The 26,354-nt window shown below is 38.6% G+C and overlaps 2 protein-coding genes across 4 annotated transcripts in view; one reads left to right on the forward strand and one right to left on the reverse strand.

The window, feature by feature from the left end:
- Positions 1-14,789, reverse strand: part of Dnaaf6 (dynein axonemal assembly factor 6) — a 42,380-nt gene extending 27,591 nt beyond the window's left edge. Inside the window, exons 1-5 of the mRNA XM_085837567.1 lie at positions 14,697-14,789; positions 12,034-12,110; positions 7,109-7,279; positions 3,546-3,618; positions 1,392-1,497 (exon numbers count right to left, since the gene is read on the reverse strand). Of these exons, the coding sequence (XP_085693693.1) occupies positions 1,392-1,497; positions 3,546-3,618; positions 7,109-7,276 (347 nt within the window). The 5' untranslated portion in view covers positions 7,277-7,279; positions 12,034-12,110; positions 14,697-14,789. The remainder of the gene's footprint in view (positions 1-1,391; positions 1,498-3,545; positions 3,619-7,108; positions 7,280-12,033; positions 12,111-14,696) is intronic.
- Positions 14,790-15,058: 269 nt separating this feature from the next.
- The window catches only part of Nup62cl (nucleoporin 62 C-terminal like), a 62,092-nt gene continuing 50,796 nt past the window's right edge, over positions 15,059-26,354 (forward strand). For 2 of the 3 annotated variants that reach the window (XM_021153755.3, XM_021153758.3), the window contains exon 1: positions 15,059-15,097. The gene's annotated coding sequence lies outside the window, so the exon portion shown is untranslated. The other variant, XM_021153756.2, reaches the window with a different exon arrangement.

The raw sequence follows: 26,354 nt of genomic DNA on the forward strand, positions 1-26,354 counted from the left end.
AACTGAGGCAATGCCTCCATAAAATCAAGCCACAGGCAAGCCTGAAGGCTATTTTTTTACTTAGTGATTGATTTGGGGGATCCAGTCTATGGTGGGTGGGGTCACTCCTAGACTGGTAGCCTGGGTAGGTAAGGAAGCAGGCTGAGAAAGCTGTAGAGAATACAGCTACAAAACAGCACTCTTTCATGGCCTCTGCATCAGCTCCTGATCCAGGTTCCTGTCCTGAGTCCTGTCCTGACTTCCTTTAGCAATGAACTGTGCTGTGGGAGTGTAAGCCAAATGTGGCCTTTCCTCCCCAAGCTGCTTTAGTCATCTTGTGTCCTCATAGCAACGCTAATCAGGACATGCACCTAGAAAGAATCCCAGTCAGATAAATGGTTTTAAATCGTGGATTTATTTATTTGAAAGCTGTATCCTTCCTTTCAGGTATGTATGTGTGATCTACCATTGCTTTCATTTTCAAAACTAACATAAAATCGTAATTTTAAAAATATTTATTGGACAGTTTTGTAGTTAGACTTAAAATGTTGTCAGATCATTTGTCATAAAAGTCTTTCATAATAATGTAGGCAAGACATGAAGATGCACACTTGGAGGTAGAGAAAAGATCTTAGTTTGAGGCTAGCTCAGGGACTAAAGGCTTACCCCCTCTAAAACAAAGCACCTAAAACCAGTACAAACGTGCTATCCAAGACTAATATGTAACTGTAACCAAGTACATTATAAATCAGCAATAGTTGTTTTCTATTTCTAGGTGTTTCAAATGCTCAAGATTTTAAGACATAAATGTTTAAAGATGCCCTAACCATGAATTGTATCTATGTATGTAAATATTATTTCAATTCCTTAAATGAGTGAATTTTTATCAGAATGAAAAGACTTTGTATGAAAAAGCTGTAAAGCAAAGCTTGAATTCCAGTTGCAGAATATACTAAATACTGAGCACAGCCCTGGAAGATCGAGTGAATACCTCTGCATAATAATTAATAATTGGAGTGAAGACATAGCCTTTCACTGAAACTACAGAATACTGAGTAATTAAAAGTAGGTCTTTGACACACAAACATGATATTGTAATTTGGTTTGTATGAATTTTTTTATAATTTAATGGCTGTTTTTTTCTCTCACTGGTAGTTCTCTATTAAACAAAACCGAAATTGAATATAAATTTCCCTATTGCTAGATAATAATTAATAGGAAGGCATTGTGTTTAATTATTTGTTTTTGTTCTAGGACAGGAAAAATAATCAATTGTGAGTGATCTCTGTACAACACTGTCGCTTTATTAATTATGTGGTACAAGTCATTCATGAATTTTATAAAAATATAATAGTATCAGATGACACATCAACCTAAGTATCTAAACACATTCGTGGTGCCATATGACTTACTCTGGGATTTCTCGAACATCCCATATGTCGTCATGCTCTCCTCCTTCTGGAACCTCTTCTGGATTCCAGATGTTTTCACTTTCATCACTCCTAGGTTCAGGAATGGCTGTGAAGACCATGTTGGGACAGTTGATCAGAAGCATTGTCATTTGTAATCACTAACTTATTTTTGGTCCACATACACTAAATTACAAATTACCCTTAATATCAATATAAACCAATACAATGTATAAATGTGAGAATAACCGAAGAAAAAAGCACATAAGGAAAAAGAAGAAAATAAGATAATTTATAAGTAGATGGCATGGAGATAATCAGATAGGTATGCTGGTGCTATATGTATTTTTCCAAAGCACAAATATAGTCTTGTGTAAATTTTTTATGCAAAAGAAAAAACCTGAAGCTCAAGGAATCTGATTTGGATAGAATTAATTATATTACCATGCATTGTGCTTTACTATAAAAGCCCTTTGATGCATTTCCTGTGTGTGTGTTATGTAATCTTACAAAACAATGTCAATTAAAGAAACAGAAAACAGAGGCTAGAATGATAACTTTTTAATGTAGTATTTTCCTACTACACATGTGTACTTTAAATACATTCTCTATCACTTGTCCTCTTGCAGAGCTGATTAGGGGCTTTTTATGTATTTCCTTTAAGTGTTGAAAAGTGTACAGACTCCAATCATCATGCCCAGCTTGTATTTATTCCATTGGCACATCAATTGGAGACCTATGTGAGGTTCAGAACATTGCGTTCAGTCCTTTTTAAGCTTTCCCAGAAATGCACCTGATGGTCAGGTTTTCAACCCTACAATTCTTTGTAAATCATCTGCTTCTATCTAGCATGAGCTTTCTAAAGCCTAAGTGCAGGCTTATACATAGCATTTTACATATGACTCATTGCCCTCCAATTGTTGAGATTATTAGACCCACATTATTGGAAATTCGGCAGTACAGAAATCCATCTACAAGTGAACTAGTCTGCCATGTAGTGACTACCTCTGGAGTAGAGCAAAGAGCCTTTTGAGCACATTCAGTAATAATACCTGAAAATGTAAGAGCATCCTCAGACCTCATTTTATCTAGTATTTTATATTCTAAACATTTTTCTATACATTATCTTTCAAATCTGTGAATTTGATGATCAAAAATGTGCTTCCCCCTTTCTGGTCATCCTCTGATAACTTTGATCAGGAACAAGAAAATTAATGCTTTTATATTTTTAAAGGATTGTAAAATATTCAATTCTGTGACAATGTATAAACAAAAATGTTTTTGAGTCACAAATAATTGATTTCTTATTTGGGTGAATCGTGATTTTGTAGAGTGTTAGAGGAGTAATATTAACCCTGAACTACAATCCTAGGCCCTGGGCCAGGAATGTTTTTAAGGAACCCCCTGAATTCCTTTTGGAAGCGATTCAATGTAAGGTAAAATTACATAGCTATTTGTTTTACTTTCTTCTTCAGGACAGATCTTTGATTTCCTTTGTGGTCTCAAAGATTATCATATATTGCCTGGTACATAACAGATTCTCAATAAATATTTACTGAACTTTATTAATAAAGTGGTTTTGGGAAATTGCTACACTATAGCAGAGTGAAAGGTGAAGACTCTAAAGGTCTTACGGTCCCTATGGTTTCCACAGAAGAGGAGCAATGTGCCTACAATGAAGCCAGCTCATGGATGCACTTCCTAGGCTTCCGTTTCAAAAACGGGAGCCAAGGAATGCAGACAGCTGGAGGCAAAAGTTATTTTCCTTATTAGAAAATTGCTAACCTCCAGCAGAAGTAAAAATGACCTGTTTGTATGTAAACGGCAGCTTGCCATGGGAACGAGTGCTTCAACTCACCTCTTTAACTTTTAGGAATCCCATGCTTGTTTTGAATTGACAAATGAAAAATAAATTTGTTGTCATGTGTAATATGATGTTTCAAAGTGGAATGACTAAGTCATATGTATTACTTCATGTATTTATCATCTGTGCTGAAAATACTCAAGACATATCTTCATAGTAATCTGAAGTATCTAATACAATGTCATTTAATGAATTCCTCTTATGAAATATTAGTTTTTTATTACTCTTTGCCTTTGCTGAGAAAAATACTATATTAATTCTATTTATCTGTATTACTTTATTAAATAGCTTACCTTTGGACTCTTTTGCTTTAGGTGGTCCAATATTCCCAGGGCCCATGGCTCTAATAGTAGATGCACATTGTCCCTTGGAAAAAAGAACAGAAGTCTAATATTCTGTAACTACTACTTGTCTAACAAATATCACTAATAATTTAAACCTGTCAAGTTTTCTAAACACTCTAAAAATCTTCTGCTTTAATTATTCACTATTGTTATATAATACAGACACAGATGTCAACTATCCTTTTCAATGTGCCTTCCTTGTCCTTTTGAAAAAAAGTATTTGGCTTAATAGACTCTGAGGTCGAATAGATTTTTTTTTTTTTTTGGTTGAACTAAATCCCTGGTTCCAGCCCAGTGAATCATGTATCCCTTGGGAGAGGAGGAACGAGCCACATTCATCTCTATGAAGGTTAGAACCAAGTGTTGGTAGAAATGCATTGGCACTTTGGGGATTAGTTAGTGTTTGGTTATAGTTAGATGAAAGACAGACTTATGGGAGCATTCTACTGGAAAAAAAGGAAACAGAAGCTAAGAAGTTAGACATCAACGAAACCATTTAAAAGTCCCAGCAACTGTTTTTATCTCTTCCAACTTTGGGGATGAAATATTTCTCTTTCCCACAGTTCCTAATGAAGCAGAACCCACGTCATAGTGTCAGGTGAATACCAAACCACTTCTGTTTTCATATGGCCATATACTTATTATGCTATCTTTTTTATTACATTTTTTAAGTGTGCACACCCTACAACCTTCACTCTTTTCAAGTCTTTCAGGAATTCTTTGATATTTTAAGACAAACTTAATTTCTTCCTAATTGTTCATTTTTAACATCAGACTCTGAAGTACTCATTACTGACAGTCAAAATATCCTTATTTCCTTGGTTCCTGGCAAAGTACTCCCTCTACCTGCCCCCTTTTTAGTTCTTCCCTCATCACCCAGTACTTCAGACATGTATAGAATTTGCAGAGTCTTGTTTGGGTGAGAAGAGTAATATCTGCCATTGGATATTGTTGAAAAAGCTCACCCAGGTCTTTATGATGCTAAACTATTCCAACAGTTATAAATCACAAAATAATATGTAACATCTCTACAATGTGTGAGATGGTAGCTACTGTTTTTTTTTTTTTTCTTCAGAAAGGAGATTCGAAAGCTCTGTGTGAGGAGTTAAGAAACTGCAGATATTTTTATGTGAAAATCCCAATAGTATTCTGGACCCTTTTTTCTATGTTTAATCACCGAGGTCACATGAATGTGTGGTACTTTTATTAAATTATTAATCATCAGAATACTAATAGTCAATCAGAGCAAAGAGGTTCTTGGAACATAAGGGCCTCTTATTTTGCGGTGTCTCCTTCCACAGAAAATTTAAATCAGTAGAAATGAAACCGTGAACATTTTAGCAAAAACTGATATGCTCTTCATGGACAGTTATGATTGGATGAGCATATCAGAGCGGAGGGGAGTTTCAATTTATTAACTTAATGAAAATAACTGGTTAAAAATAAAGTTTCAAGTGAGAAGGTAAAGTGAAATAATAAAACATCACCTGGGAACTGTTGTCTAGAAGGGCATCAGTTAAGCCTGTATCGTGTACCCACAGACAATTATCAGAGAAATTGGTCATTCCAATCCATGTCTCTTTGTAATATTGGAGAGATTTTGAACACCCTGTCCACAGTGTCTGAAGATTGGTGGGATCTTATTTCCCATAAGTCTTGAGATCCCCTTAGGAGTTTGAAAAACAACAGACTCTTCCCAATCTTCCAGAGACTTAACAATTCATTTAGAAGAGGGATAGTGTAAATGAACCAATGTGTATGCAACAGATCTCTTGCTGTTTTTCAGAGTCCATTTTAGAAAACACATCACTCTTGTAATCATTTCCTGGTTCTTAGGATTACTACATGTTAAAATTGAAAGGCGTTTTCCTTCTAGGAAAATTTAATAGTTCAGTAGGAACATTAATTATTCTCGCACTGTACTGTATCTCTGATTCTATACCCTCTAATGCTATCTGTGCTGAAAAATGTCTGAATGACCAATTATCTCAAAATTGCTTATAACCCACATATACACAATAATATATTATTATGGTAATTTTCTATTATAAATTGTGCAATTCAGTATAAATGATGTTATAGTCTCTCTTTTTCATAAACACTCATCTTTCCTCCTGGAAATACCTCTAGATGCAAATGAACATCCCTAGACATAAACACCAAAGGCAAGAGGCTTTGTAACCAGTGCTGATCTTTACCTCCGCATCAGTGCCAATTGCAAGTTCTGACCAACAATATTAAGGGCTTCTGTTTTTCAAATACTTAATATGCTCTTTCTATGTAGTATAAGCCTGCCTTTCTCAGGATGTGTGTTCTAGAAAATTTTGCATTCTATTTCAACGTACCCAACTTCATGGATACATTGCACCTAACATTTCCCCCTGTATCTTATCTGTTGTATATATTTAGTGCTATTATCAATGTCTCGAGTTTTCTTTGTTTGGCTCTACTAAGGCTTTTCTCTAAAACTTCATGTGTCCTTACTTTGGCTCCAAACTGGCTTAGTCATACTCTCCTACAAATTTTATTTCCATTTCATATCTTATTTAATTCTGATCTATTTCTCCTAATGAAGGTGGATATTGATCTGGACCACTGCATTTGTGGCCCATTCATAAAATACTTGGTTTTCATACTATGTCAAAAAATTTGGAAGGAATAAATTGATATATACTTTCATAGATCATGGTTTATTTGTGGTCATAGTAAATTTTCATTAAAATACTTTTATACAAATTGAAATATCCTGATATGTTAGAATAATTATGCACTATCATCATAGCTTGTCTAATTGACAAAGTTCATTTCTATTTAAGGAGGGGAGAGGGAAATTGGGCATTATATAACACTGTTTTGGTTTTCCAGGAAATAATAGCAGTGCCCTTAGATTGGTAACTCTTCTATCCTAAATGAGGGTCATCTTGCTGCCTGAAGACCTGAAGGTGTTACCTGTCCAGATCCCCAAATGAAAATCACCCGATTAAACTCTATATATTTATTTGAGCATGTGCTGGCAAACCCCTATCAGTAGCCAGAAGCTAGTTTTCCTATTATTTGGCTCAAAATATTTTGCTGTTTTTATATGCAGACTTTTTTAAAAAATTAAGAGACTTAGATTGGGAGATCAATTAATACTGCATAATTGAAATTAATTTGCTTTGTAGAAATATTGTCTAGGCATAAACAATCCTAGCTACTGCTCTTTGCAATGGTTGTCAAGCATTCTTTGACCATAAATATAAATGACAAACATTTTGAAATGTGGCTACCGCTACCATAGTTACAGAACTATTTTCCTATTCAGTGTTCAGGTGGTGGAGAAAAAAAATATAATTATATTTGCTAGAAACGTACTAGAGGTTAGAGTCTCATGCATAATAAGCCTTCCAGCCTCCTCGGCGTGTATCAGATGACACTGTTCTGCGCCCACAGCAAGATGGGAACGAGTTGTTCAAATACGGTTCCATGGCTTCCTTTAATACAATTAATTTCTCTTTTAAGTATAGGCCCACCTGTTCAAAATCAAAATCATCCTCTTCTTCAGGATTCAGGAGACTGGCCAGTGCTTGCAGGGTGGAGGCAGAAGACAGCATCTCAAATTGCATATTTTTAGCTTCCATGCTTTTCGCTTCCAAATTCCCTGTTTTGACCTTCTCAGCTTCTGCATTTTCCAATTCCATATTCTGAGGAGGGGGGTGGTGGTGAATGATCAGACACACTTATGACTTTTGTCCTATATCCCTTCTTTCACCGTGTCACTCCACTTCCTCTGCCATATTTGTGAATGCTTATAAACTCCTGCACACATGTAGTTTACTAAGTCCCAGAACCCAAGGAACTGAGTAATCCAAGCCTTCAGCCTGCTTTACTAAAACTTCTCATTCAGTCTTACCAGCACATGCTGACTTTCTATCTAAGTGGTTCTTGTTTTTTCAGTGTGATTAAGAATGACTAAGGGTATAAACGTCAGATAGGGCTCAGTTGTAAAATGCTTGCCTACCATGTTCAAAGCCCCAGGTTCAATTCCCAGAATTGAAAGGAAAAAAAAAAAAAAAAGCAAAAAGAAAATCTACCTGGCAACTTAATTAAAAATAAAACTTTCTATAAGCTGTGTACTTGTATTCAGGGACACAGTTTTTTAGACTCTATTTCTTAACATGTTTTATATCAGATGTATATTCCAATTTGTGAACTAAAAAAAAAAAAAAAAAAAAAAAGATTTTGCTTCAGGCATATACCCAGATAACCTTTACTTAGTTTATATATTTGCCTCGGGTAAGTGTGTACCTCTTTGCTTCATTTATACTGTTAATTAACCTTTGATGAGACCTAGCCTTACAATGACATTTGAAATGAGCATTGGCTCATTTTAGTGAAATTCATGAAGAAAGAAGCACATGCTTTTATGAGAATAACAGTAATACTGAATCCTGTCATCCTAGTAGCAATTTTGAAAATAATCCCTGCAGTTACATTCACAGCAGGACAGTTAAGATCTTTAAAAAATATATCTCAGAGGTGTCAGACTTTAATGAGGAGCCTGAAAAGAACTGTAGAGTTGTGTTTATTGTTGGTAAAATGGGCAAAACTGAAATAGGTATCTTTCCCACAATTTGACAGATATTTTTGAAACATCATTTTAGAAACTTCACTCTCAGGGACCATTTCTCTAGCTGTTTTAATTATACATGAAAAAAAATTCCATTATACCTAGAGTGGTAATAAAAGTCCTGATATAGTCACTTGTCAAAATTGACCTGTACTGAAGGTATTTTCCAAGTCTTGTTTTATAAATATTTTTTACATTCTTTGTTGAATATATAACTGGTTTGGACATCCACTGGCGATATTAAGGGCATGAAAGAAATGCTAGCTACTTCTCTAATTCTAACATGGAGGCAAAATATTGTAGTGGCTAAGAGTAAGAGGGCTGGGGTCATGATGTTTGGAATTTGATCCATCATGTACTTCTTAGCTCTTTGGCTTTGAGCAATTATTTAAATTGTCTCTACTAAATTTCTTTATCTGGAAAGTGGGAGATAATAGTAGTGTCTATCTCTTTGAATTGTTCCAAGTATTAAGTAGCTTAATACATATAAAGGAGTCTGGACTACTACCTGGTACATAGTAAATACTCAACCTACACTAGCTATTATTATTTCTTTAAAAGTTTCATTTTCCTGGATATGAATTTCACTTTTAATGATGATATAGACTAAGTTAGTGATAAAGCTCATTACATTGGAAACTCATTAAATCAGAAAAGCTGAAATATAAGGTGACAAAGTAATCTCTCTCACAGTCTGGTCTGCTAGGAAATGAATAATTGACATAAGTGAAATTAAACAAGAAGCTTCTGTTTATATTTTAAAATTCTTCTTTGATTATGTGTTCATTAAATATTTAGCCAACATAGAAAGCAAAGTGTTTATTGAAATACTTTCTATCTTTGATACTGAAAGGGAAAAAACACACCCAATAGCAGATATAATTAGGATACTGCCTAGAAATTGTACAATGGTGTGTTTGAGAAACAAACATAATGGAATTGTTTCTTACATCCGCATTACTTACTCTACAAACTTTCTAACATGATGGTCAATTATCCAGTCCCAATGGCGGTGGTTGCTTAAATATGAAAGGCTATACCGTGTCATTATCATCTGAAACATAGTACCCACAGATACTTGTATGATCATGAGGTTTCTGAGACTAAAATAGGGAGCCAGTGAGAAAAGAGCAAACAAACCATTAAACTAAGCCCTAAGAAAGATATTCAGAAGTTCCAAATATAGCATCTGATTTAGCCATAGAAAGAGCTACTACTCATATAGTCCTCTCTGTCTAGTGGCACTTCCTGGATATAGAGCAGTATTCAAAGTGACATAGGACCTCAGCTCGTGTAGGGGTTTTGGAAGGCTCTAATTATTGAGAAATGTCAGAGGTCTGTTTGGAAGCTACTAGATACATACTCAGAATAGGGCAGGGATCAAAGTTTCAGAGGGAAAAATAGTAACTGAGCCAGGCCCTGCATCCAGCACCCACAGGAGAGGCGATGAAGGAAGATCAGGGATCAGAAAGTGTATGGAATACAGGATTGAGGAAAAAGAAGTTAACTTTAAATTTCTACCAGTTACTTGGGAAGGCTCCGAGTGGCTTTGGGGTGAGAAGCAGGGCAGTGAGGGCAACTGAGAAGCTGTACACACAGAAAGAACATCTTCAGAACCACAGCTGAAGTTTAGTCAGCAGCTGATGAATAGTGAATGAAATACGATCACATTCATAGGAATGTGGCATTTCAAAATAGTAACCTTGGAAGGTTACATACTGATGTAAATTATACCATCAATGCTCAAAATATTTTAGAAATTGTCTTTTCTCTTGGCATTTCCTTCATATATAACAGTAAAGAAATTGATATCATTACAGCATCATTCAGTTTGATTACACATCAGATTTGTCTCTGATATATCTAGATACCTACATTCAAAGCAGGAAGATTTGCTTTTCTGAAAATATTAAAAGGAATATGATGCAGGCCTCAAGGCGGTTCTAAAAATACCAGTCTTAAATGAAATTGGAGTAATGTAACTTTATTAGAATTCTATACTAACCACTCAAAATGACTGCATTGAAAGAATGACACTTCTTGGTCTGTGTTTAAAAATCCTTCACAAAAATTCTTAGTAATATTTTGGATACATGAAACATATTTGCAATTGGACTTCCAGATTCCATTGGCATAAAATCACATAGACTTACATGATAGCTAACTGGAGCCAAAATGTGATAAAATGTACACATTTACAAAAATAATATTTCACTATATGAAATGTAATAATAATAATATGTAAGCAAGTAATTAGTCCTGGTAAATTTGACAATGCAATTTGAGACACAAAAGAATCACAAATATTTTGAGAATAACTAAATAGCTCAAAATATCAAAAGAAACCAATTATATGAAATATTGGAAAAGCCATAAATCCAATGAAAATGAAAATGCTACTAACCTTTTAGAAGTCCAGCAAGTCAAAAATAAAATTAAATTAAAAGAGAGTTATCAAAGCTCATTTGTCATGACCAGCATATTAAAAAAGAAAAGAAAACATGCTTTTTAGTTTTTTATCAGCTTAATACAATCTTAAGTCTGGCAATTAGTGATTTCAGGATAAAGCCTCAGCCTAATTTTCTGCCCTTCTTACACAATCTTCTCCTACATATGTATGTTCTACATCCTGTTAATAATGTATCGCCTATCTTGCATCCTTTAAATTTCACAATATTTTGTCTAACTACTAGACTACTTGAGAAGACTAGTGTGGTGATTTTTTTTAAAGTAAAAATTTCTAAAGTTATTGAGCCTCTGTTTCAATGCAACATTTATAATTCTTTTATCAAGGTTTTGACAATTCTATACATACAATCACATAATGAATTCTAATTACTTTTTCCTCAACATCCTTCCTTATCTTGATCCTATCCTTGTCATTCCTCTCCTCCTCCTCCCTATCAGTTCCTTTCCCAGGTTCATGAGTGGGGGGAGGAGGGGTGTTTTGTTAGCCATTTAGTTTAACCAGGCCCATCTGTATGACCACTGATTTGAAACTAAACTTTGAAGCTTGGGAGCATCATCAGTGGGAACAGAAAGTCAACGAGTCCCCCTCCTTGAATTATCCAATAGTTTGGCAGTGAGAATCGGAGCTCCCTAGTGCTCTTTCCATACATACTGGAATACTGACAGGAATATTTTAAATAGACCAATATTAGAATAAGGGTTGTGGTATAAAGTACTTGCCTAAAGTCCTGTATGAGGTCTTGAGCTTGATTCTCAGTAAGTAGGAAGTAGTGCAGGGTGAGAAAGAGCAAAGCATCTTGTTCTTGAGATGTGACCACTCAGAAAATAATTTTTAAGGCTGTATTTTTTTCTTTCTTCCACTCCCCAGTCTTAATTTTGACCAGCTAATACTAAAAGCAGTGTTCCAAAACAGAGCTTTGATTTCCTTACATCAGCCTGAGCCTTCGGAGCCTTCATGAGTGAAAATGTAGTTGGGGGACCTGTCTGGCTAATCAGTTAAAACAACAGTCTGGAACTAGCTCAAACCAAAACACCAGGACCAGTTAGGGACTAGGTTTACCAAGAAGGCTCAAGAGATCCATAGCACTTAGGCAATATCAGTAGCCTTGGGATCTAGTCAGACTTTGAGTGTGAGACTACCACCATTCTTCTCTCTCTCTCCTATCTTCTCTCTTCTCTCTCTTTCTGTCTCTCTCTCTATCTCTGACTCTCTGTCTCTGTTTCTGTCTCTCTCTCTGTCTCTATACATAGCATTAATAAGAATGGCTGTTTAACTTTTAACTACTTGGAGAAAAGTCACCAGCATATTTTACTAAGTACGCACAGTAAATGAAACCAGGAAATGGAAAAACAACTCACCAAATATAGCTAGGGGTGTAGCTCGAGGGTAGAATGCTTGCTAAATGTGGAAGAAGGCCTGAATTGGGTCCCAGGTTCTGCAAGAACAACATCGAATCATCAAATAGCATCCTCTTTGAATTTTGGTGAATAGGTGAAGTCATATGACTGAATGACTTTAAATATTTCAAAATCTGTTTATTCTCCAAATGAATTTTGCAATTTCTTCCACAACTTTACTTACATATTGTCTTATTTATCAATTCTGGTATTGAAATTCTTCTGAGAATACAAAAGTATCATCTCTGCCCATGTCTGAATTAAATAATAATATTCTGGCTAATTGTTTGTTTTTTTTTTCTATTTTTGGTAATGCTTAGGATTGCATCTGGGCCCTTATGATTGTAAGTGTTCTATTATGGTACACTAACTATTCCTACCATTCAAAACTATTATTGGGGTAGGGAAGGCGAGGAGGAGGGAACTAATAGAATGGCTCCATGGTTAAGAGTGCCTACTGCTCTTGCAGAAGGCTCTAGTTCCCAGAACCATCATCAGACAGCTTGGAAATGCCTGTGATCCAGCAGCTTGGGCCTCCATGAGCAGCTGCATTCCTATACATACATAGACCCCCAGGCAGACAGACATAATTTCTTGACAACTATATTCATCAGTAATTCTTTGCCTATTAAAACTAATTTCATTATGGACTGGGGATGTAGTTTTCAATAGTTGTGTTCTTAAGCATGCCAAAGGATCTGGGTCCAACAGGAAATAAGTGTTATAGCTTTAAAGTATCCAAGAATAGTTTCTTTTTTATATTTTTAACATTTACTACCATAAAAATATTCATAATCATGGGAGCTTAACAAGGTTTCTGTCACAAAGTTAAAATGTAGTTAATGGAAATTGTTTTATTTCTTTTTTCAGTACCTGGAATCTTATATAGAAATACAAGTCAAGACATAAAGTACAGCTACTCAGAAGGCTGATGCGATTCAGGGAAGTCTGGGCTACAGAGGTCAAGGTCAGCCTGGGAAACTTAGTGAGCCCTTGTCTCAAAATGAAAAATGAAAAAAAAAATGAAAAAGAGGGCTTAGGGATAGGGCCCAGTGATGGCATGTGACCTAAAGATAAAAACCTAAGCCTTTTTTTTTTTTTTTTTTTGCTTGTGATCCTAGCCTTTAATGGCTAAACCAGCTGGGTGTGGTGGTGCGTGCCTTTAATCCCAGCACTCGGAAGGCAGAAGCAGGTGGATTTCTGAGTTCGAGGCTAGCCTGGTCTACAAAGTGAGTTCCAGGACATCCAGGGCTACCCAGAGAAACCCTGTCTCAAAAAGAAACCCTGTCTCAAACAAACAAACAAAAATCCTAAGCCTTGCTTGATTTAATAATTCCTGTGTTTGCACTTTATCTAGTTTATTTATTTTAAAACACGGAGTTTCTCCCATCCTTTTAATGATGTGTTGCTTTGCTTTGGTTTTTGAGACTTGATCTTCCTAACTCGACCAGGCTGTTCTTGAACTCCTGGGTTCAAAGGAACCTCACATGTCAGCCTCCCTAGGAGCTGGTCTCACATGAGCTCGAAAGTAAATTTTTACTCTGAGATAGAAAACTTCATTTTGATAGGACTCGTCCTGAGTCATCAAAAGCTGTGTAGTATGCCTGCAATCCTAGCACTTGGGAGGGCTGTGGCAGAAGGATCTTATGTTTAAGGGAGCCTAAATTGTAAATGGGATGGGGTGCTATATAGCACATTTCAGGTAAACTTAATACAGTTGGCAGTAATTTTTTCTTAGTTTTATATTCCATTCCTATATAAAAAGAGAGTCAACTGGTAATTTTTCTTTCAGTTCTTGAAGTGTACTACTAAGGTAAAAAAGCCGGTTTTGTTTACTTCTGTAGTCTGTTCTGAATCCCTATTATGACAGGAAAATTCTTAAGATTAACAATCCTTATCTCTCAGCTCGAACTTGGTGCTTTCCCATCCCTCAGATTTGGTTTTTATCCCAGTTGTGTATGTTTTCAAAGTTAAAGTCAAATGACAAAATACTCCCCTAATCAGTCTTTGGTTGAGTAATAATATTTTTAAGGTACAGTAAATATGAGTGTGACCATTGGTCTTCACTCTTAAGGATATGACTAATGACCTCAGAACTTTCAGGCTACTGAAACCCCCTCCCACAGATATACTGTTCCATGGTGAGTCGTGTGGGCAATTTTATTTATTTTCCTGTCTGAAAGAGTTTACAGAGCGCTCTCTTCCTCTATTTCCCAACCAAGACCTGCTGGCCCAGAAATAATACTGCTTGTTCACATAAAACGGAAGGTACAATGAGTCTTTCAACTTTGAATACCAGACATATCTAAAAAAAAGTTTTTTTTAATGAAAATGGGGGGGGGGTCCTCACTGGGGACCCATTGAGTATGTGTGAGATTTGAGAAAGGAAAACTGGGAAATACTTTGAGATTCAGCACCCATCCCTTCTGTAGTTTTCTAGAAACATCATGCTTCAGGGGTTGAGGGGGGTGGGAGGAACTTTGAGAACGTTTGCCTCCACTTTGAGCAACATAGGGCTTTTGGGGGCTATCTCATTGAGCTCTTAAGTATTTTAAAGTTCCTCTGACAGTCACAGCATTGAGCACCCTCCGCTGTTTTCACTCCTAAATTTCAGTTTTCCTCACCTTGGTCAGTGCTCCGTGTACAGCTCACAGCCTAGGGGAAGAAAATAGACTGCTGCTCCCTCGCTGTGCGTCTCTGTTACCCGGGTAACAACTTTGTTGAACCCGCTTTTTTTCCACCTGTAGGACCCGCTTGACTCTACTAGCCAATCATAGAAGCGTCTCCTTTGAAAGGATACCAGCAGCAACCAATCCCGGGGCATCCCGCTTGGCCTCTAAGGCCGCCCTTTTCCAGCTAAGTAGGTCGACTCTGGGTTAGGCTGCAGGATCTGTTGCTGCTGGCTCCTGGGAGTTTGCCGCTTCTCCGCCCGAGTCCGGGTCCGCCCCCTTCTCTTGGACCTGCCTCTCGCCCCGCCTCCGCCCTCACTTTGTAGACGGGACAGTGAGCGAGTTCAGCCACGGAGGTAAGAGCAGGACTTTAACGTTTGTCCCGCAGGCTTTTCGCGGCGAGCTTTCCCGCGCCGCCCCCCACCCTTACCAGGTCGCCAATTCCGGGTCTGAGAACTCAGTACCTTCAGAGGGTCCGGAGCGGAGCAGTGGACGCGGAAGGGTAGGACTCCCGGGCGGGGATGGAAATGCTTTGCTCTCGGCGATGCTCTGACTCTTCACGCCCCCTCCCGTGACAGAAACACGTGTTGTACCGACTCTGTCCCTGCTAGGCACTCCTTCTACCGGAGCCTGTACCTTGGAGGTCGCGGAGCCGTGGGCGCTTGCGGTGGGATTGCGCTTTTCATTCCGTATGGGGGAAAGCCTGTCCCTCCGGGAGGCTGGGGGGAAAAAGCGGGTCGGTCCGGGAGGCCGTGGAGAAGAGCAGGTCCGTCCGGGAGGCCGGGGAGAAAGCGGGTCCGTCTCGGAGCCCAGGGTGGGGGGTGGGGGAGAGCGGGTCCGTCCGGGAGCCCGGGGGAGAGCGGGTCCGTCCGGGAGCCCGGGGGAGAGCGGGTCCGTCCGGGAGCCCGGGGGAGAGCGGGTCCGTCCGGGAGCCCGGGGGAGAGCGGGTCCGTCCGGGAGCCCAGGATGGGGGCTGGGGGAAAGCGGGTCCGTCCGGGAGTCCGGGGGAGAGCGGGTCCGTCCGGGAGCCCGGGGAGAACGGGTCCGTCCGGGAGCCCTGGGGAGAGCAGGTCCGTCCGGGAGCCCAGGGGAGAGTGGGTCCGTGGTCCATCCCGGAGCCCGTAAGAGAGCGGGTCTGGGGTCCGTCTGGTAGCCCCGGGGGAGAGAGTGGGTCTAACCAGGAGCCCGCAGGGAAAGCGGCTCCTTCTGGGACCTCGCGGAGAGCCGGTCCAGGGTCCGTCCAGGAGTCCGGGGGGGAAAGCGGGTCCATCCGGGCCCCCGGAGTCCGTCCAGGACCCCAGCGGAAAGCGCATCCGGGGTCCGTCCCGGAGCCTGGGGGGAAATCGGGTAGGTCCGGGAGCCCGGGGAGAGCAGGTCCGGGGTCCGATCCGGAGCCCGGGGGAAAAACGGGTCCGGGGTCTGACCTGGGGAGAGCAGGTCCTGGATCAGTCCCGGAGTCCGGAGGGAAAACGGGTCCGTCCGGGAGCCCGGGGAGAGCAGGTCCGGGGTCCGATCCGGAGCCCGGGGGAAAAACGGGTCCGGGGTCTGACCTGGGGAGAGCAGGTCCTGGATCAGTCCCGGAGTCCGAGGGGGAAAGCGGGTCCGTCCGGGAGCCTGGGGAGAGCAGGAGAAGCAGGTCCGGGGTCCGTCTCGGAGCCCGAGGGGAGAGTGGGTCCGTCTGGGAGGCCAAGGAGAAAGAGGGTCTATCCGGGAGCCCCCGGAGGTGGGGGAAAAGAGTCTGTCCGGGAGGCCTAGGGTGGGGGAGGCGGAGAGCCGGTCCATCCCAGAGTCCCGGGGGGGGGGGGGGGGAGAAAGCCTGTCGGTCTGTCGGGGAGCCCAGGGGAAAGCAGAGGGATCAGCCGGTAAGATGCTCCTGCGGAGGAGGCCACCGTGCCTCCTAAGTTCCAGGAAAGTCTTTGGGCAGAGTGCCCAGCTTCTCCTGCTCCTGAGTAGGGAAGCCTAGGTGTACTTACCCTTAGTTGCTGATAGGGAAGTATCTTCATATTAGAGGAGTTTCCCACGAATTGCTTGATTTGATTTTAAGTAAAGGAGAAGGTAGGGAAAAAATGGTGTAAAATTAACTTGGCTATCTGATACCAGGTGTAAGCTAGGAGACATAGGATGGTTTTAATAATATTTTTTTGTTACCCAGGGAGTGGAATTCGATTATGAAGGTCCTGAACTACTGCCCTTGTCTCGGCTACTGTGCTTTTCACAACTTCACCGCATATGGCAAAGGGGAAGTGATAATGAAGTTTTAGTAATGTATTATTCTGCTTGCTATTATGCAAAATAAACAAAAATATGGGAGTAGGGTACTTAAATTATTGACTTTTTAGCCAAATAAGCAATGCCATAATTCCCTTTATTACTGTGGGTGATCACAGATTAAATACCTTCCATTTTGTTAAGTCTCTAGATGCTTTTACAGAGAGTTATATATATTTTAGTATCCCAGTTGGTTTCCTTGTTTGGTCTTTGTTGTGCCCCTTTCTCCATTAATTCCACATCTGTAATATTCAGCCACTGTTTTGGAAATCTTTTGATGCTGAGTCATAGAAGGAAATACATTTTAAGAACTGGGTATAAGGGATTATATCTATACTGCTGAGAGCACTAGACTGAAGCAGGAGGATCACAAGTTCAAGGCCAGCCTGGAATAAGTAGCAAGCCCCTTTCTTTAAAAAAATAAAACAAAACCAACTTTATATTGTGTCTGTAGTTCACAGATAGACAATATAATTGACATGTTTGTTAAAATCATTATTATGTGCAAGTACAATCTAACACTTTATATTTTTAAAGATAGAGACCATGATATATTAATAAATCATATTGCATTGTGAAAAAACACTGGCCTTACACCACTGGGCTTCAGACTTTTGTATGCCTTTACTGAACTTATCAAACGTGCAGATTGTTCTGGAATACTCTGGAAATTGGTTCTGTGTGTTTGCAGCACAGTGGCAGCTATAAAGGTATTCAGTCCCTCTTCCCACTTGGAAAAGTAAGTGCTATTTATTTTAGGGATCTAATGGGCCTCTTCAAGATTTGGTTTGCCCCTGCAAGATGGAGGCCAGTTCCCTGTCGTGTTTTCCAGAAGGTTGAAGATAGAGAAAATGGTGGCTCCCAGATCTAAGATAAACTCCCAGGACTTGCAGACAGACTTCAAAGTTGCGAAACATGTTACTTGAGGCGCTCAGTGACTTGCCTGGATTCCTGATGTCGTCACCGTCACCGAGTGCTTCTCAGAGACTAGGACCCCTCTGACTCACTTGATTAAGTCCAACAGTCTCCTCTAGCCCGCTTTAATAGGAGGTCAGGTCTAGGGGACGAGAAGCACTCTGTACTTCTCCTACCTGCCTAGCCTGAGCACTGGTAGCTGAATTTGACTTCTAATTCTGTTCTAAAGTCATGAAATTTGAGTTTTATAAAAGATTGAGCAAGATACACCTGAAGGTTTCTGTGGACTTCTAGCTACAGAAACGGGATATCACTTAGACAATTTTTTAGGATATATGTAACCACCTTAAAACGTGGTTAAATAATTGATTATACCGACATTCAAAGAAATTAAAGATGAAAATTTCTCCTATCCCTGTATCATAATTCTTACTCCCCACATTTATTCATGTAACTCCAGATTTTACACAGGAGTTTGAGCCTTGTTTACAAGTTTGGTGATTGCTTGCTTGTTTAGTATTGTCCTGGGGGATTTTTTTTTTAGTGTGTTTAATATTCTTTAAATTTTGCCTTAAAAACCTAACAATATTCTAATCAGTGACTTGGTTTTAACTTATTTAGCCTAACCAAGCCAGCAACAGAATTTCCAGGGTTTTTTTTTGTTTGTTTGTTTGTTTTGTTTTGTTTTGTTTTGTTGTTGTTGTTGCTGTGTATGTGTGTTACAAAGTAACAGTATAAAATCTTGATTATTTATACAACTTGATCCTTCCATTTTGTTGGACTTAAGAAGAAGCCAACAAGGAAGGACAGAGGTCTAGACTTGCATGGGAGTGTCTGTCCCCCTTGGACATTTGAATTTGGCCATCTACTTAATTATGCTCAAGCAGCAGTGATTAGCTATGGTGTCTTTTTTTTTTTTTATAGAGGAGTTAGGTTGGATGCATTTTTAAAAACCAAATAGACATTTTCAAAATGATTTTTAAAATATATGAATCATAGGAGTCTCAAGGAGACTCAAGTGCCTTAATAACACTCAGAGTGATTAGCTTTCTTTATGAATATCTTCTTCAAAGATTACATGTCTATTAATTTTTAATTTAATTTTTTACCAAGTAGCCAATTAAGTTGACTACAAGAAAGGCTATAATTGATCTTAGAGCACACCTTCCTCTTCAGAGCACACAGACTGTATTTTTTGTCCCTCTATATTCTAGAACATTAAGTAATCCCTCTTATAAAAATTATGAGATACTTCAAACAGCAAAAATAGTCAATGGTATCCCATCACCCAGGTACACCCACTGTAGATTTAATAGTTGCTAAAGTTTGGCTATACATTTCTTTAGATGATTTTTTTTTTTGTATTTGATTGACACCAAGGGATAACATGCTTTCAAGGAGACCAAAAGGCCTCAGGTACCCTGAAACTGGAGTTACAGTGAGCTTTCTAATTTGGATGTTGGTATCCAAACTTAGGGCATCTTTAAGAGCAGCACAAACTTTTAACTATCAAGCCATCTCTCCAGTCCCAAAATGCATTTTTTTTGTTTAATTTTATTCTTTGGGAATTTTGTGCACTGTATTTTGATCAAACCTATCACCCTCCAACTCCAACCTTCCTTTTTTTAAAATTAAAAACAAGCCTCAAGTTTATTTTAATTTCCTATTTATTAATGGTGTGATGATGGATAAAAGTACCTATATAATGTTAGAGATGGCTGGAGAGATGGCTTAGTGGATAAAAGAACTGGCTGCTCTTCCGGGGGATCTATATCTAGCACCCACAGGATGCACAGGATTGTGCACAGTCTTTTCTAATTCTAGTTCCACAGTATTTGACCCTCTGTTCTGGACTCCATGAGAACTACACACATATAGTGCATAGCCAGACAATATACATAAAGTAAACAAAAAAATTGGATGTGGTGGCACATGTGTGTTACCTCAGCACTTGGGAGGTATTAGGCATAAGAACTTCACCTTTATCCTTGGATACCTAGTTGAAGGACTATGTCCTTGGGGACATAAAACTCTGTATTTTTTAAAAAATGAGTGTGGTGTCTAGAGGGTGCCTCAGGAGTTAAGAGCACTGGCTGCTCTTACAGAGACCAGAGTTCAAGTTGCAGCATCTAGTGTAATTGCTCACAACTATCTGTAACTCCAGTTCTAGGGGATCAGATGAACTCTTTTTGCCTCCACAAGGTCCAGGCACACAAGTGGTACAGATATTACAGGCAGGCAAAATCACCCATATACATATTCTTTTTTACTTTAAGAAATCTGTTAACCTGATCTATTTGTTTTTGTCAGATGTAAGATGATATTTTTTTAAATTTTAATATTTTAAAAAGCTAGATGCTTTCCCATTTTTCATTTTCTTTCCCTTTCTTCCTCCCTGGTCTGTTCTTATTCTCCTACTCTCTACCTTCATTTCATTCTTCCTTTTTTTTTTTTTTAACTTTTTTTATGTCTCCAAACTTTTGGGACCAATTATCTAAATGTAGACATCTTTGAAGCACTCTTGCTTTAATGTGTTTTATCATTTGATTTATTTACCAGTTTTGTTAAATATTTTATTCTATTCACCTCTTCCCAACTCTTTCATAATTCCTCCTCTTTCATATGCTCTACATACTCGCTTCAATCCTTTTATCCCTTTGCAGGGCACCCCTGGGTCTTCCTGCTCTGCAAAGTCTCTCTTGGGTTCCTCCCTCCTCCAAGACCTCCCTCATTTGAGTTTTGCCCACCTTACCTTAATATGTAGTACCTTGTTCTTTCCTTTTCTAATATTCTGACTGCTAGAGTCATTTACACACACACACAGAGGAGATCTGCCACATAACAATTTACAAGCTTTTCCTATATCACACATTTTGTCCCTGTTTGTTTTCAGTGGGCAGATGGACCTTACACATACTCAGAAGCAGTGTGACACTGAGACACACCACTAGCATCATCACACTTGTAATTTTTGAACAAGTGTTCTTTGAGGTTAAAAAAAAAATGATTGTTATTGTTTTAGGTAGCATACAAATTATGTTTTCATTGTGACACTTTCCATGACCATCCTATTATAATTTGTTCAAACTACACAGGCCCTTTAGCCTCTCTCTTCTCCGACTACCCCTCCCCCAAGCTCCCTCTCACCTCCTGCTTTTGTCTTGGTCTTTAGGGTTTTGCTTTGCTTTTGTTTTTTGTTTTCCGTTTTCTACTTCTTGAAATTTAGTTCTGATCTCGGAGCTTTCAGACACTCTAGTATAAATGAGTGCAAATGTATTTTGTGAGCAAGAGATCATAAGAACCTTCTGCTCCATCAAATCTTTAATATGAACTCAGAACTGGCACACTATTTTCAGAAGCCTCTATTTTACTTTGACATGGAATAAAATGACAACTCTATACATGCGATTCTTCCCCCATTTCCTTCAAGATGTGTGTACAAATTCCACCTTTCTCCAGCCGTTGCTTACTAGTGACGGGTTTAAAATAAACTCTCAGTAACTAGAATAGTCAGAGTCGTCATCCAGGCCATTAGTAGTAAATAAAGTTTTCAGTATGCTTTGAGAAGTAGGTTTGCTGACTTTCGTCTTCAGTGTTTTTTCTATAAGGCTTTACATTAGTAGAGTCAGAGCTTTCTTCTACAAATCTGTCCTCTTTTGCCTTTCCCGCCTTTCTAATGAATGGTATGCTAAAGAATCATACACTGCATCAGACGTGGCTATTCATAGAAACGGCTTTATTACTTGATAGTCACATTTTGTGCATTTTCTGGCCAGACCCTTTCATCATGATGTTCCCAAGGAGGAAAAGTGTATTCATGGAACTCGAAGGTTGTCAAGTAACTAGGCATTTTAGAGAAAATGCTATCTCCAAGGAAAATAGCTTATTTGCTTCTAAGAAGGTGGGAACAATTTTTAATAAATTATATGACTGAGTTTCTATGGTGGTTACCTCTCAACAGTTATCATCAAAGAAATGTAGGGAAATAATGGTACAAATAATCCGAAACAAAATGTTTATACCTGGAGAGACAAAAGCCCTTACACATTGGTGCCAAAATGACTTCTAATAGGTACCCAGGCTAGAATTCATCTTTCTTCCATTTGAGGCACACATTTATCTTCCTAATGTTATATGCTCAAGTTATTATCAAAATACAATTATTATGGCCATTTCCTTCACTTAATAGTTGCTTCCCTTTGGGGGAAGCACTATGTGTGGTGTTACAGTGTCTGAGTTTCCCCGGCTAGAATGGGGATTGGAATTCCCTTCTAGGAGTTATTAAGGCAAAGGAATAGTTTACATTTTCTCTTTTACAATTAGTGTCTCTTTATAGGAGACTCAGGAGTTTGAGTGACAGACTGTTGTTTTCTGAAGTGTCTTACCGTCATTTATTGATCGTAGATCTGGGTCCTATTACCCAAAATGTTCCTAAGGTCAATAAATGACAGTTGGTAAGCTACAGTGAAGTTAGTTTGCATGCTGATAAATAAGATGATTTTTATAATTGAAATTCAATTTATGTTCAATTTCTTGCCCAGCTGAAAGTGTTCTATAATGACCCTGGATTTGCTGATCCTTCACTGACAACATCAGGATAACCCGGTATTAGTCTTTGGAAAGCTTTCACATAGCACTTCACATTAAATTGAATTAGATAAGGTAATGTATGCAGAGTCTTTAGTGAAATGAGGAGAGAGATGCCCCCATACATTTGGGGTCCAGCAGAGTCTGGCAGGTAGTCACTCTCAGTGAAGCTGTTTCATTTCCCTCCTGTAAGTTAGCTAATTTAAGAAGCCTTATTTAGATTGTATAGCCAGGCCGAGAACATCTGCCTGTTTCCAATAGCCCCCGAAGTGAGCCGTGATGAGTTCTCCAGGCATAGTTGGTTTCTGCAGAAGGCGTTTACCATTACTTTGAATGTGTGTGCTTCTGTTGAGTGAGTCATCCGAGATAGAATTGTAAACTGGGCTCAACAGGCAAAGCTGTAATTTACTTTAAAGTTGCTAGGCCCAGTGGGCACAGAAAGGGGAGAGCCGAGCAGCATGGAAAAGGTAACTCAAGGAGACAGACAGGTTTTCCCACTGATGGCCAGAGATAAAGAGCACAGGCCTGGTTTTTCCCTTTTAAAGAGAATACTGACCTGCACAGGGACAGCATTTATCAAAATGAGGTAGGACCTTTGGATTGTTTTCAGGCTTTGCTAGAAAACCATAAATGGAACTATTTCCCATTAAAAGAATTTAGGAGAACTAAAATAAAGTAATATAATTGGAATATATAACTTCTAAACCTGGAAAAACTAATAAAGAAAATCCTACCAACCCAAATATGCAGAAAGGATAAAAGGTACATAAGTCTTAGCAAACAAGAAACAGAAAGTATTATTGAAGAAAAAGCTCACTTGTGTCAGTCCCATTAAATGTAAAGTGGTTATTATATTCACTCATTAAGAGATAGTCATGATGTATTTTAATATTGATTTTTATAATTAAAAAATAATCATACAATGTAATTACATCATTTCTCCCTTTTCATGAAAATCGTGCCTGTTAGACAACTAAGTAGGGCTAGTGAAGTTTGGATCTTCGAGGAGAATCTCCTACTATTTATTTAACCAGCACAGTCCCTAACTCCATTCTAAATACTCTGAAATAAATTAACTATGATCTTTACAAAAGTCTTAAAATGACACCTAAAAGTGATGAGTTGGAATAAGATGTACTAGACAAATATCAACCAAAAAAAATAGTAAGGCAACACTAAGATCAGATAACATATGATTTAATGCAATTTAGCAAGATACAGATACTTCATACTGATGAAAGAGGAAAATTGTTACCAAGAGACTAATAGGCACAGGTTCCAATGTAGATCCTCAACAGTATAGGTCTTACAAACATAAATGAAACAAAACACAATGGGATTATAGAGAGACTGGATAAATCCTAATAATGAAGGTAGCTCTGAAAAATATCCTTATCAGAAACTAGTTGAGTAAAGTCAGTTTCAAAGTAATCCTTAAGATCTATATTAGGTGAAAGGGAAATAATCTTTGGTTCACGATTTCTAGTGACAAAAGTCAATTTTCAACCTCCAAAGTAATGATTTGGAGAAGATTCATATCCCAAATTTCTCAATTAGAAACAATTTAAAGGTAAATGCTATAATTTAATAAAATCACATTTCACTTACTTCAAAAACACCAGGAAGTCTGTGGTTGCAAGGCCATCTTTTTATGGCTACTCGAGCACTGTCTTGTCCTTTGCACTGTGTATTGCAGCTACTAATGACAGCACCTAAATCTGAAAGTGTTCATTTGTACTCCAAAAGTCAGTCACAGTGGTTCATATCCTAGATCCCAACACTCACGAGGCCGAGATAGAAGGATTGCCATGAATTCAAGGGCAGCCTGGGAATACATCACTAATTCCCAGGGCAGCCCGGGCTGCAGAGTGAGACCTTGTCACAAAATATGTCCAAATTCCGCTACAGGATCAACGTCACGATGAACAATGATGGATTTTTCTATCAGCTTTTGTAATTTTATCATAGATGGCTGTATTTCACAACGGTAAAAGGGCATCTATAAATATAAAAGCATATAATTACATGCTATAAAAATCTAATATAATTTATAACAGCCTAGCACTTGAGCCCCAGGAGAGAAGTACATTTGGGGATATAAAATTAAATACAGCACCAAGTGCTCGTATTCTGCTCATTGTACCTCCTTCTCAGAGACTGATTGATTCCACATGGAATCACCAAATGGAGATCCATTTTAAAAGTCAGAGCAAGTATAGATGACTTTAAAATAAGCATCCGGTAACTAGCCCCTTCAACGTGGTTCTTTTGAGCTATTTTCTTCCTCTAAAACCCATGCTAGTAATATTCAGTTTTAAGAAGTATGTACTGCTTCATATTTTAACCTCAGAAATGGAACTGAGTTGAGACTGTCTGCTGTCCAGGTGGTAGTCTTGATACCTAATCCTCCTAGTGCACACAGGCAATGTGAAAATCTCTAGGATCAACGTTTGCATGGTAGGCAGCTGGGGTGAAAAGCTCCGAGATGCTGGGAATGGCTTATTGACTCCTAGGAAGCAGCGATTGTGGGGAGTGGAGCATATGTTGAACAGATTAATTATCAGTATCATAAAATGGGGGGGGGCAAAGGAATGCTAGTTTGTATTTGCGAAGTTGATTAAAGAGTGCAGTAAAGTGATTTCCAGACCTTTTTAAAAAAATGCTGCTTCGTGATGAAGAAACTTTTTGAGAAATCACAATGCATATAAGTTACTCAATTTTATGGAGTTTGATTAATACTTCATTCTATACGGAAGCTTTGGTTTTAAGTGGGGGCACTAGGTGGGGTTTTGCCTCAGTTTTGATGGCTAGATGATCATCTATATTTTTCGGCTCAGCTGGTCTACGTACTCATCTTATTCAGATCAATGGTCTGACCTCGCCTGCTACTGGTAAGAATATTTATTTTTAATCTGTTATCAAAAATGAAAGAATAACAGCAACAGGGACCTAACACTGAAACCTTAGCTTTGATATTTGGACAAAATAACTCCATTCTCTAGATTAAAGAATAGTTTTGTAATATTTTAAATGCAATGTCTATTTTGTTCACCTTTACATTCTTTTTTTTTTTTGATAATTGCCTCTCTTTTTGGAAAAATGTAAAATAATTTAAACAGCATACTGTGTACATGTATAATTATTATGATGGAAAATACTATGAGTGTATATGTATGTGTCTGTGTGCGTGTACACATGCATGAATGGCTTTTGTAACCAAGGACTTTTTAAAATCTGTCTAAAGTCTTTTGTATACACTTTGCTTTTAGTAACAACAATGCATAATAAAAACACATGAAGTTCTGTAAAGAAGGAGGAGGAGGAGAAATGGCACGTCAGTCAGGCATGGTGGTCCACATTTTTAATCCCAATATTATGGAGCCAGGGGAGGAGGACTTTAAGTTCAAAGCCAGCCTGGGCTACATAGTGACAGCCTATTTCACGATGTGCTGAGAAATGAGAGAAGAAAGGAGGAAAGAGGGAGAGACGAAGAAGACTGGAGGGACATAGAGAGGGGAAGGACGAGAAGAGAGAATATACATAAATTAATATTTTCAACAGTGCTGCTTATGACGGTACCAGGAGATTTGAGATAAAAGTAGGATTATTATTATTATTAACATCTATGTGGTTTCATAAGCTTTTTGGCTTTACTTTTCTTTTCTCTCATTTTCTTTCCTCTCCTGTCCTCGCTTTTCCTCTCCCTCTCCAACTTCCCTTATTCTCTCCCTCCTCCTCTTTCTTCTCTTCTGCTCTTTGGAAGCAAGGTATCACTGTGTAGACCAGGCTGGTGTTGAACTTAAGATAATCCTGACTCTAACACCAGATTTTTGGGACTACAGG

This window comes from Mus caroli, unplaced genomic scaffold, assembly GCF_978045245.1.
Source record: "Mus caroli unplaced genomic scaffold, Mus_caroli_1 scaffold_5, whole genome shotgun sequence".
Classification (NCBI taxonomy): Eukaryota; Metazoa; Chordata; class Mammalia; order Rodentia; family Muridae; genus Mus; species Mus caroli.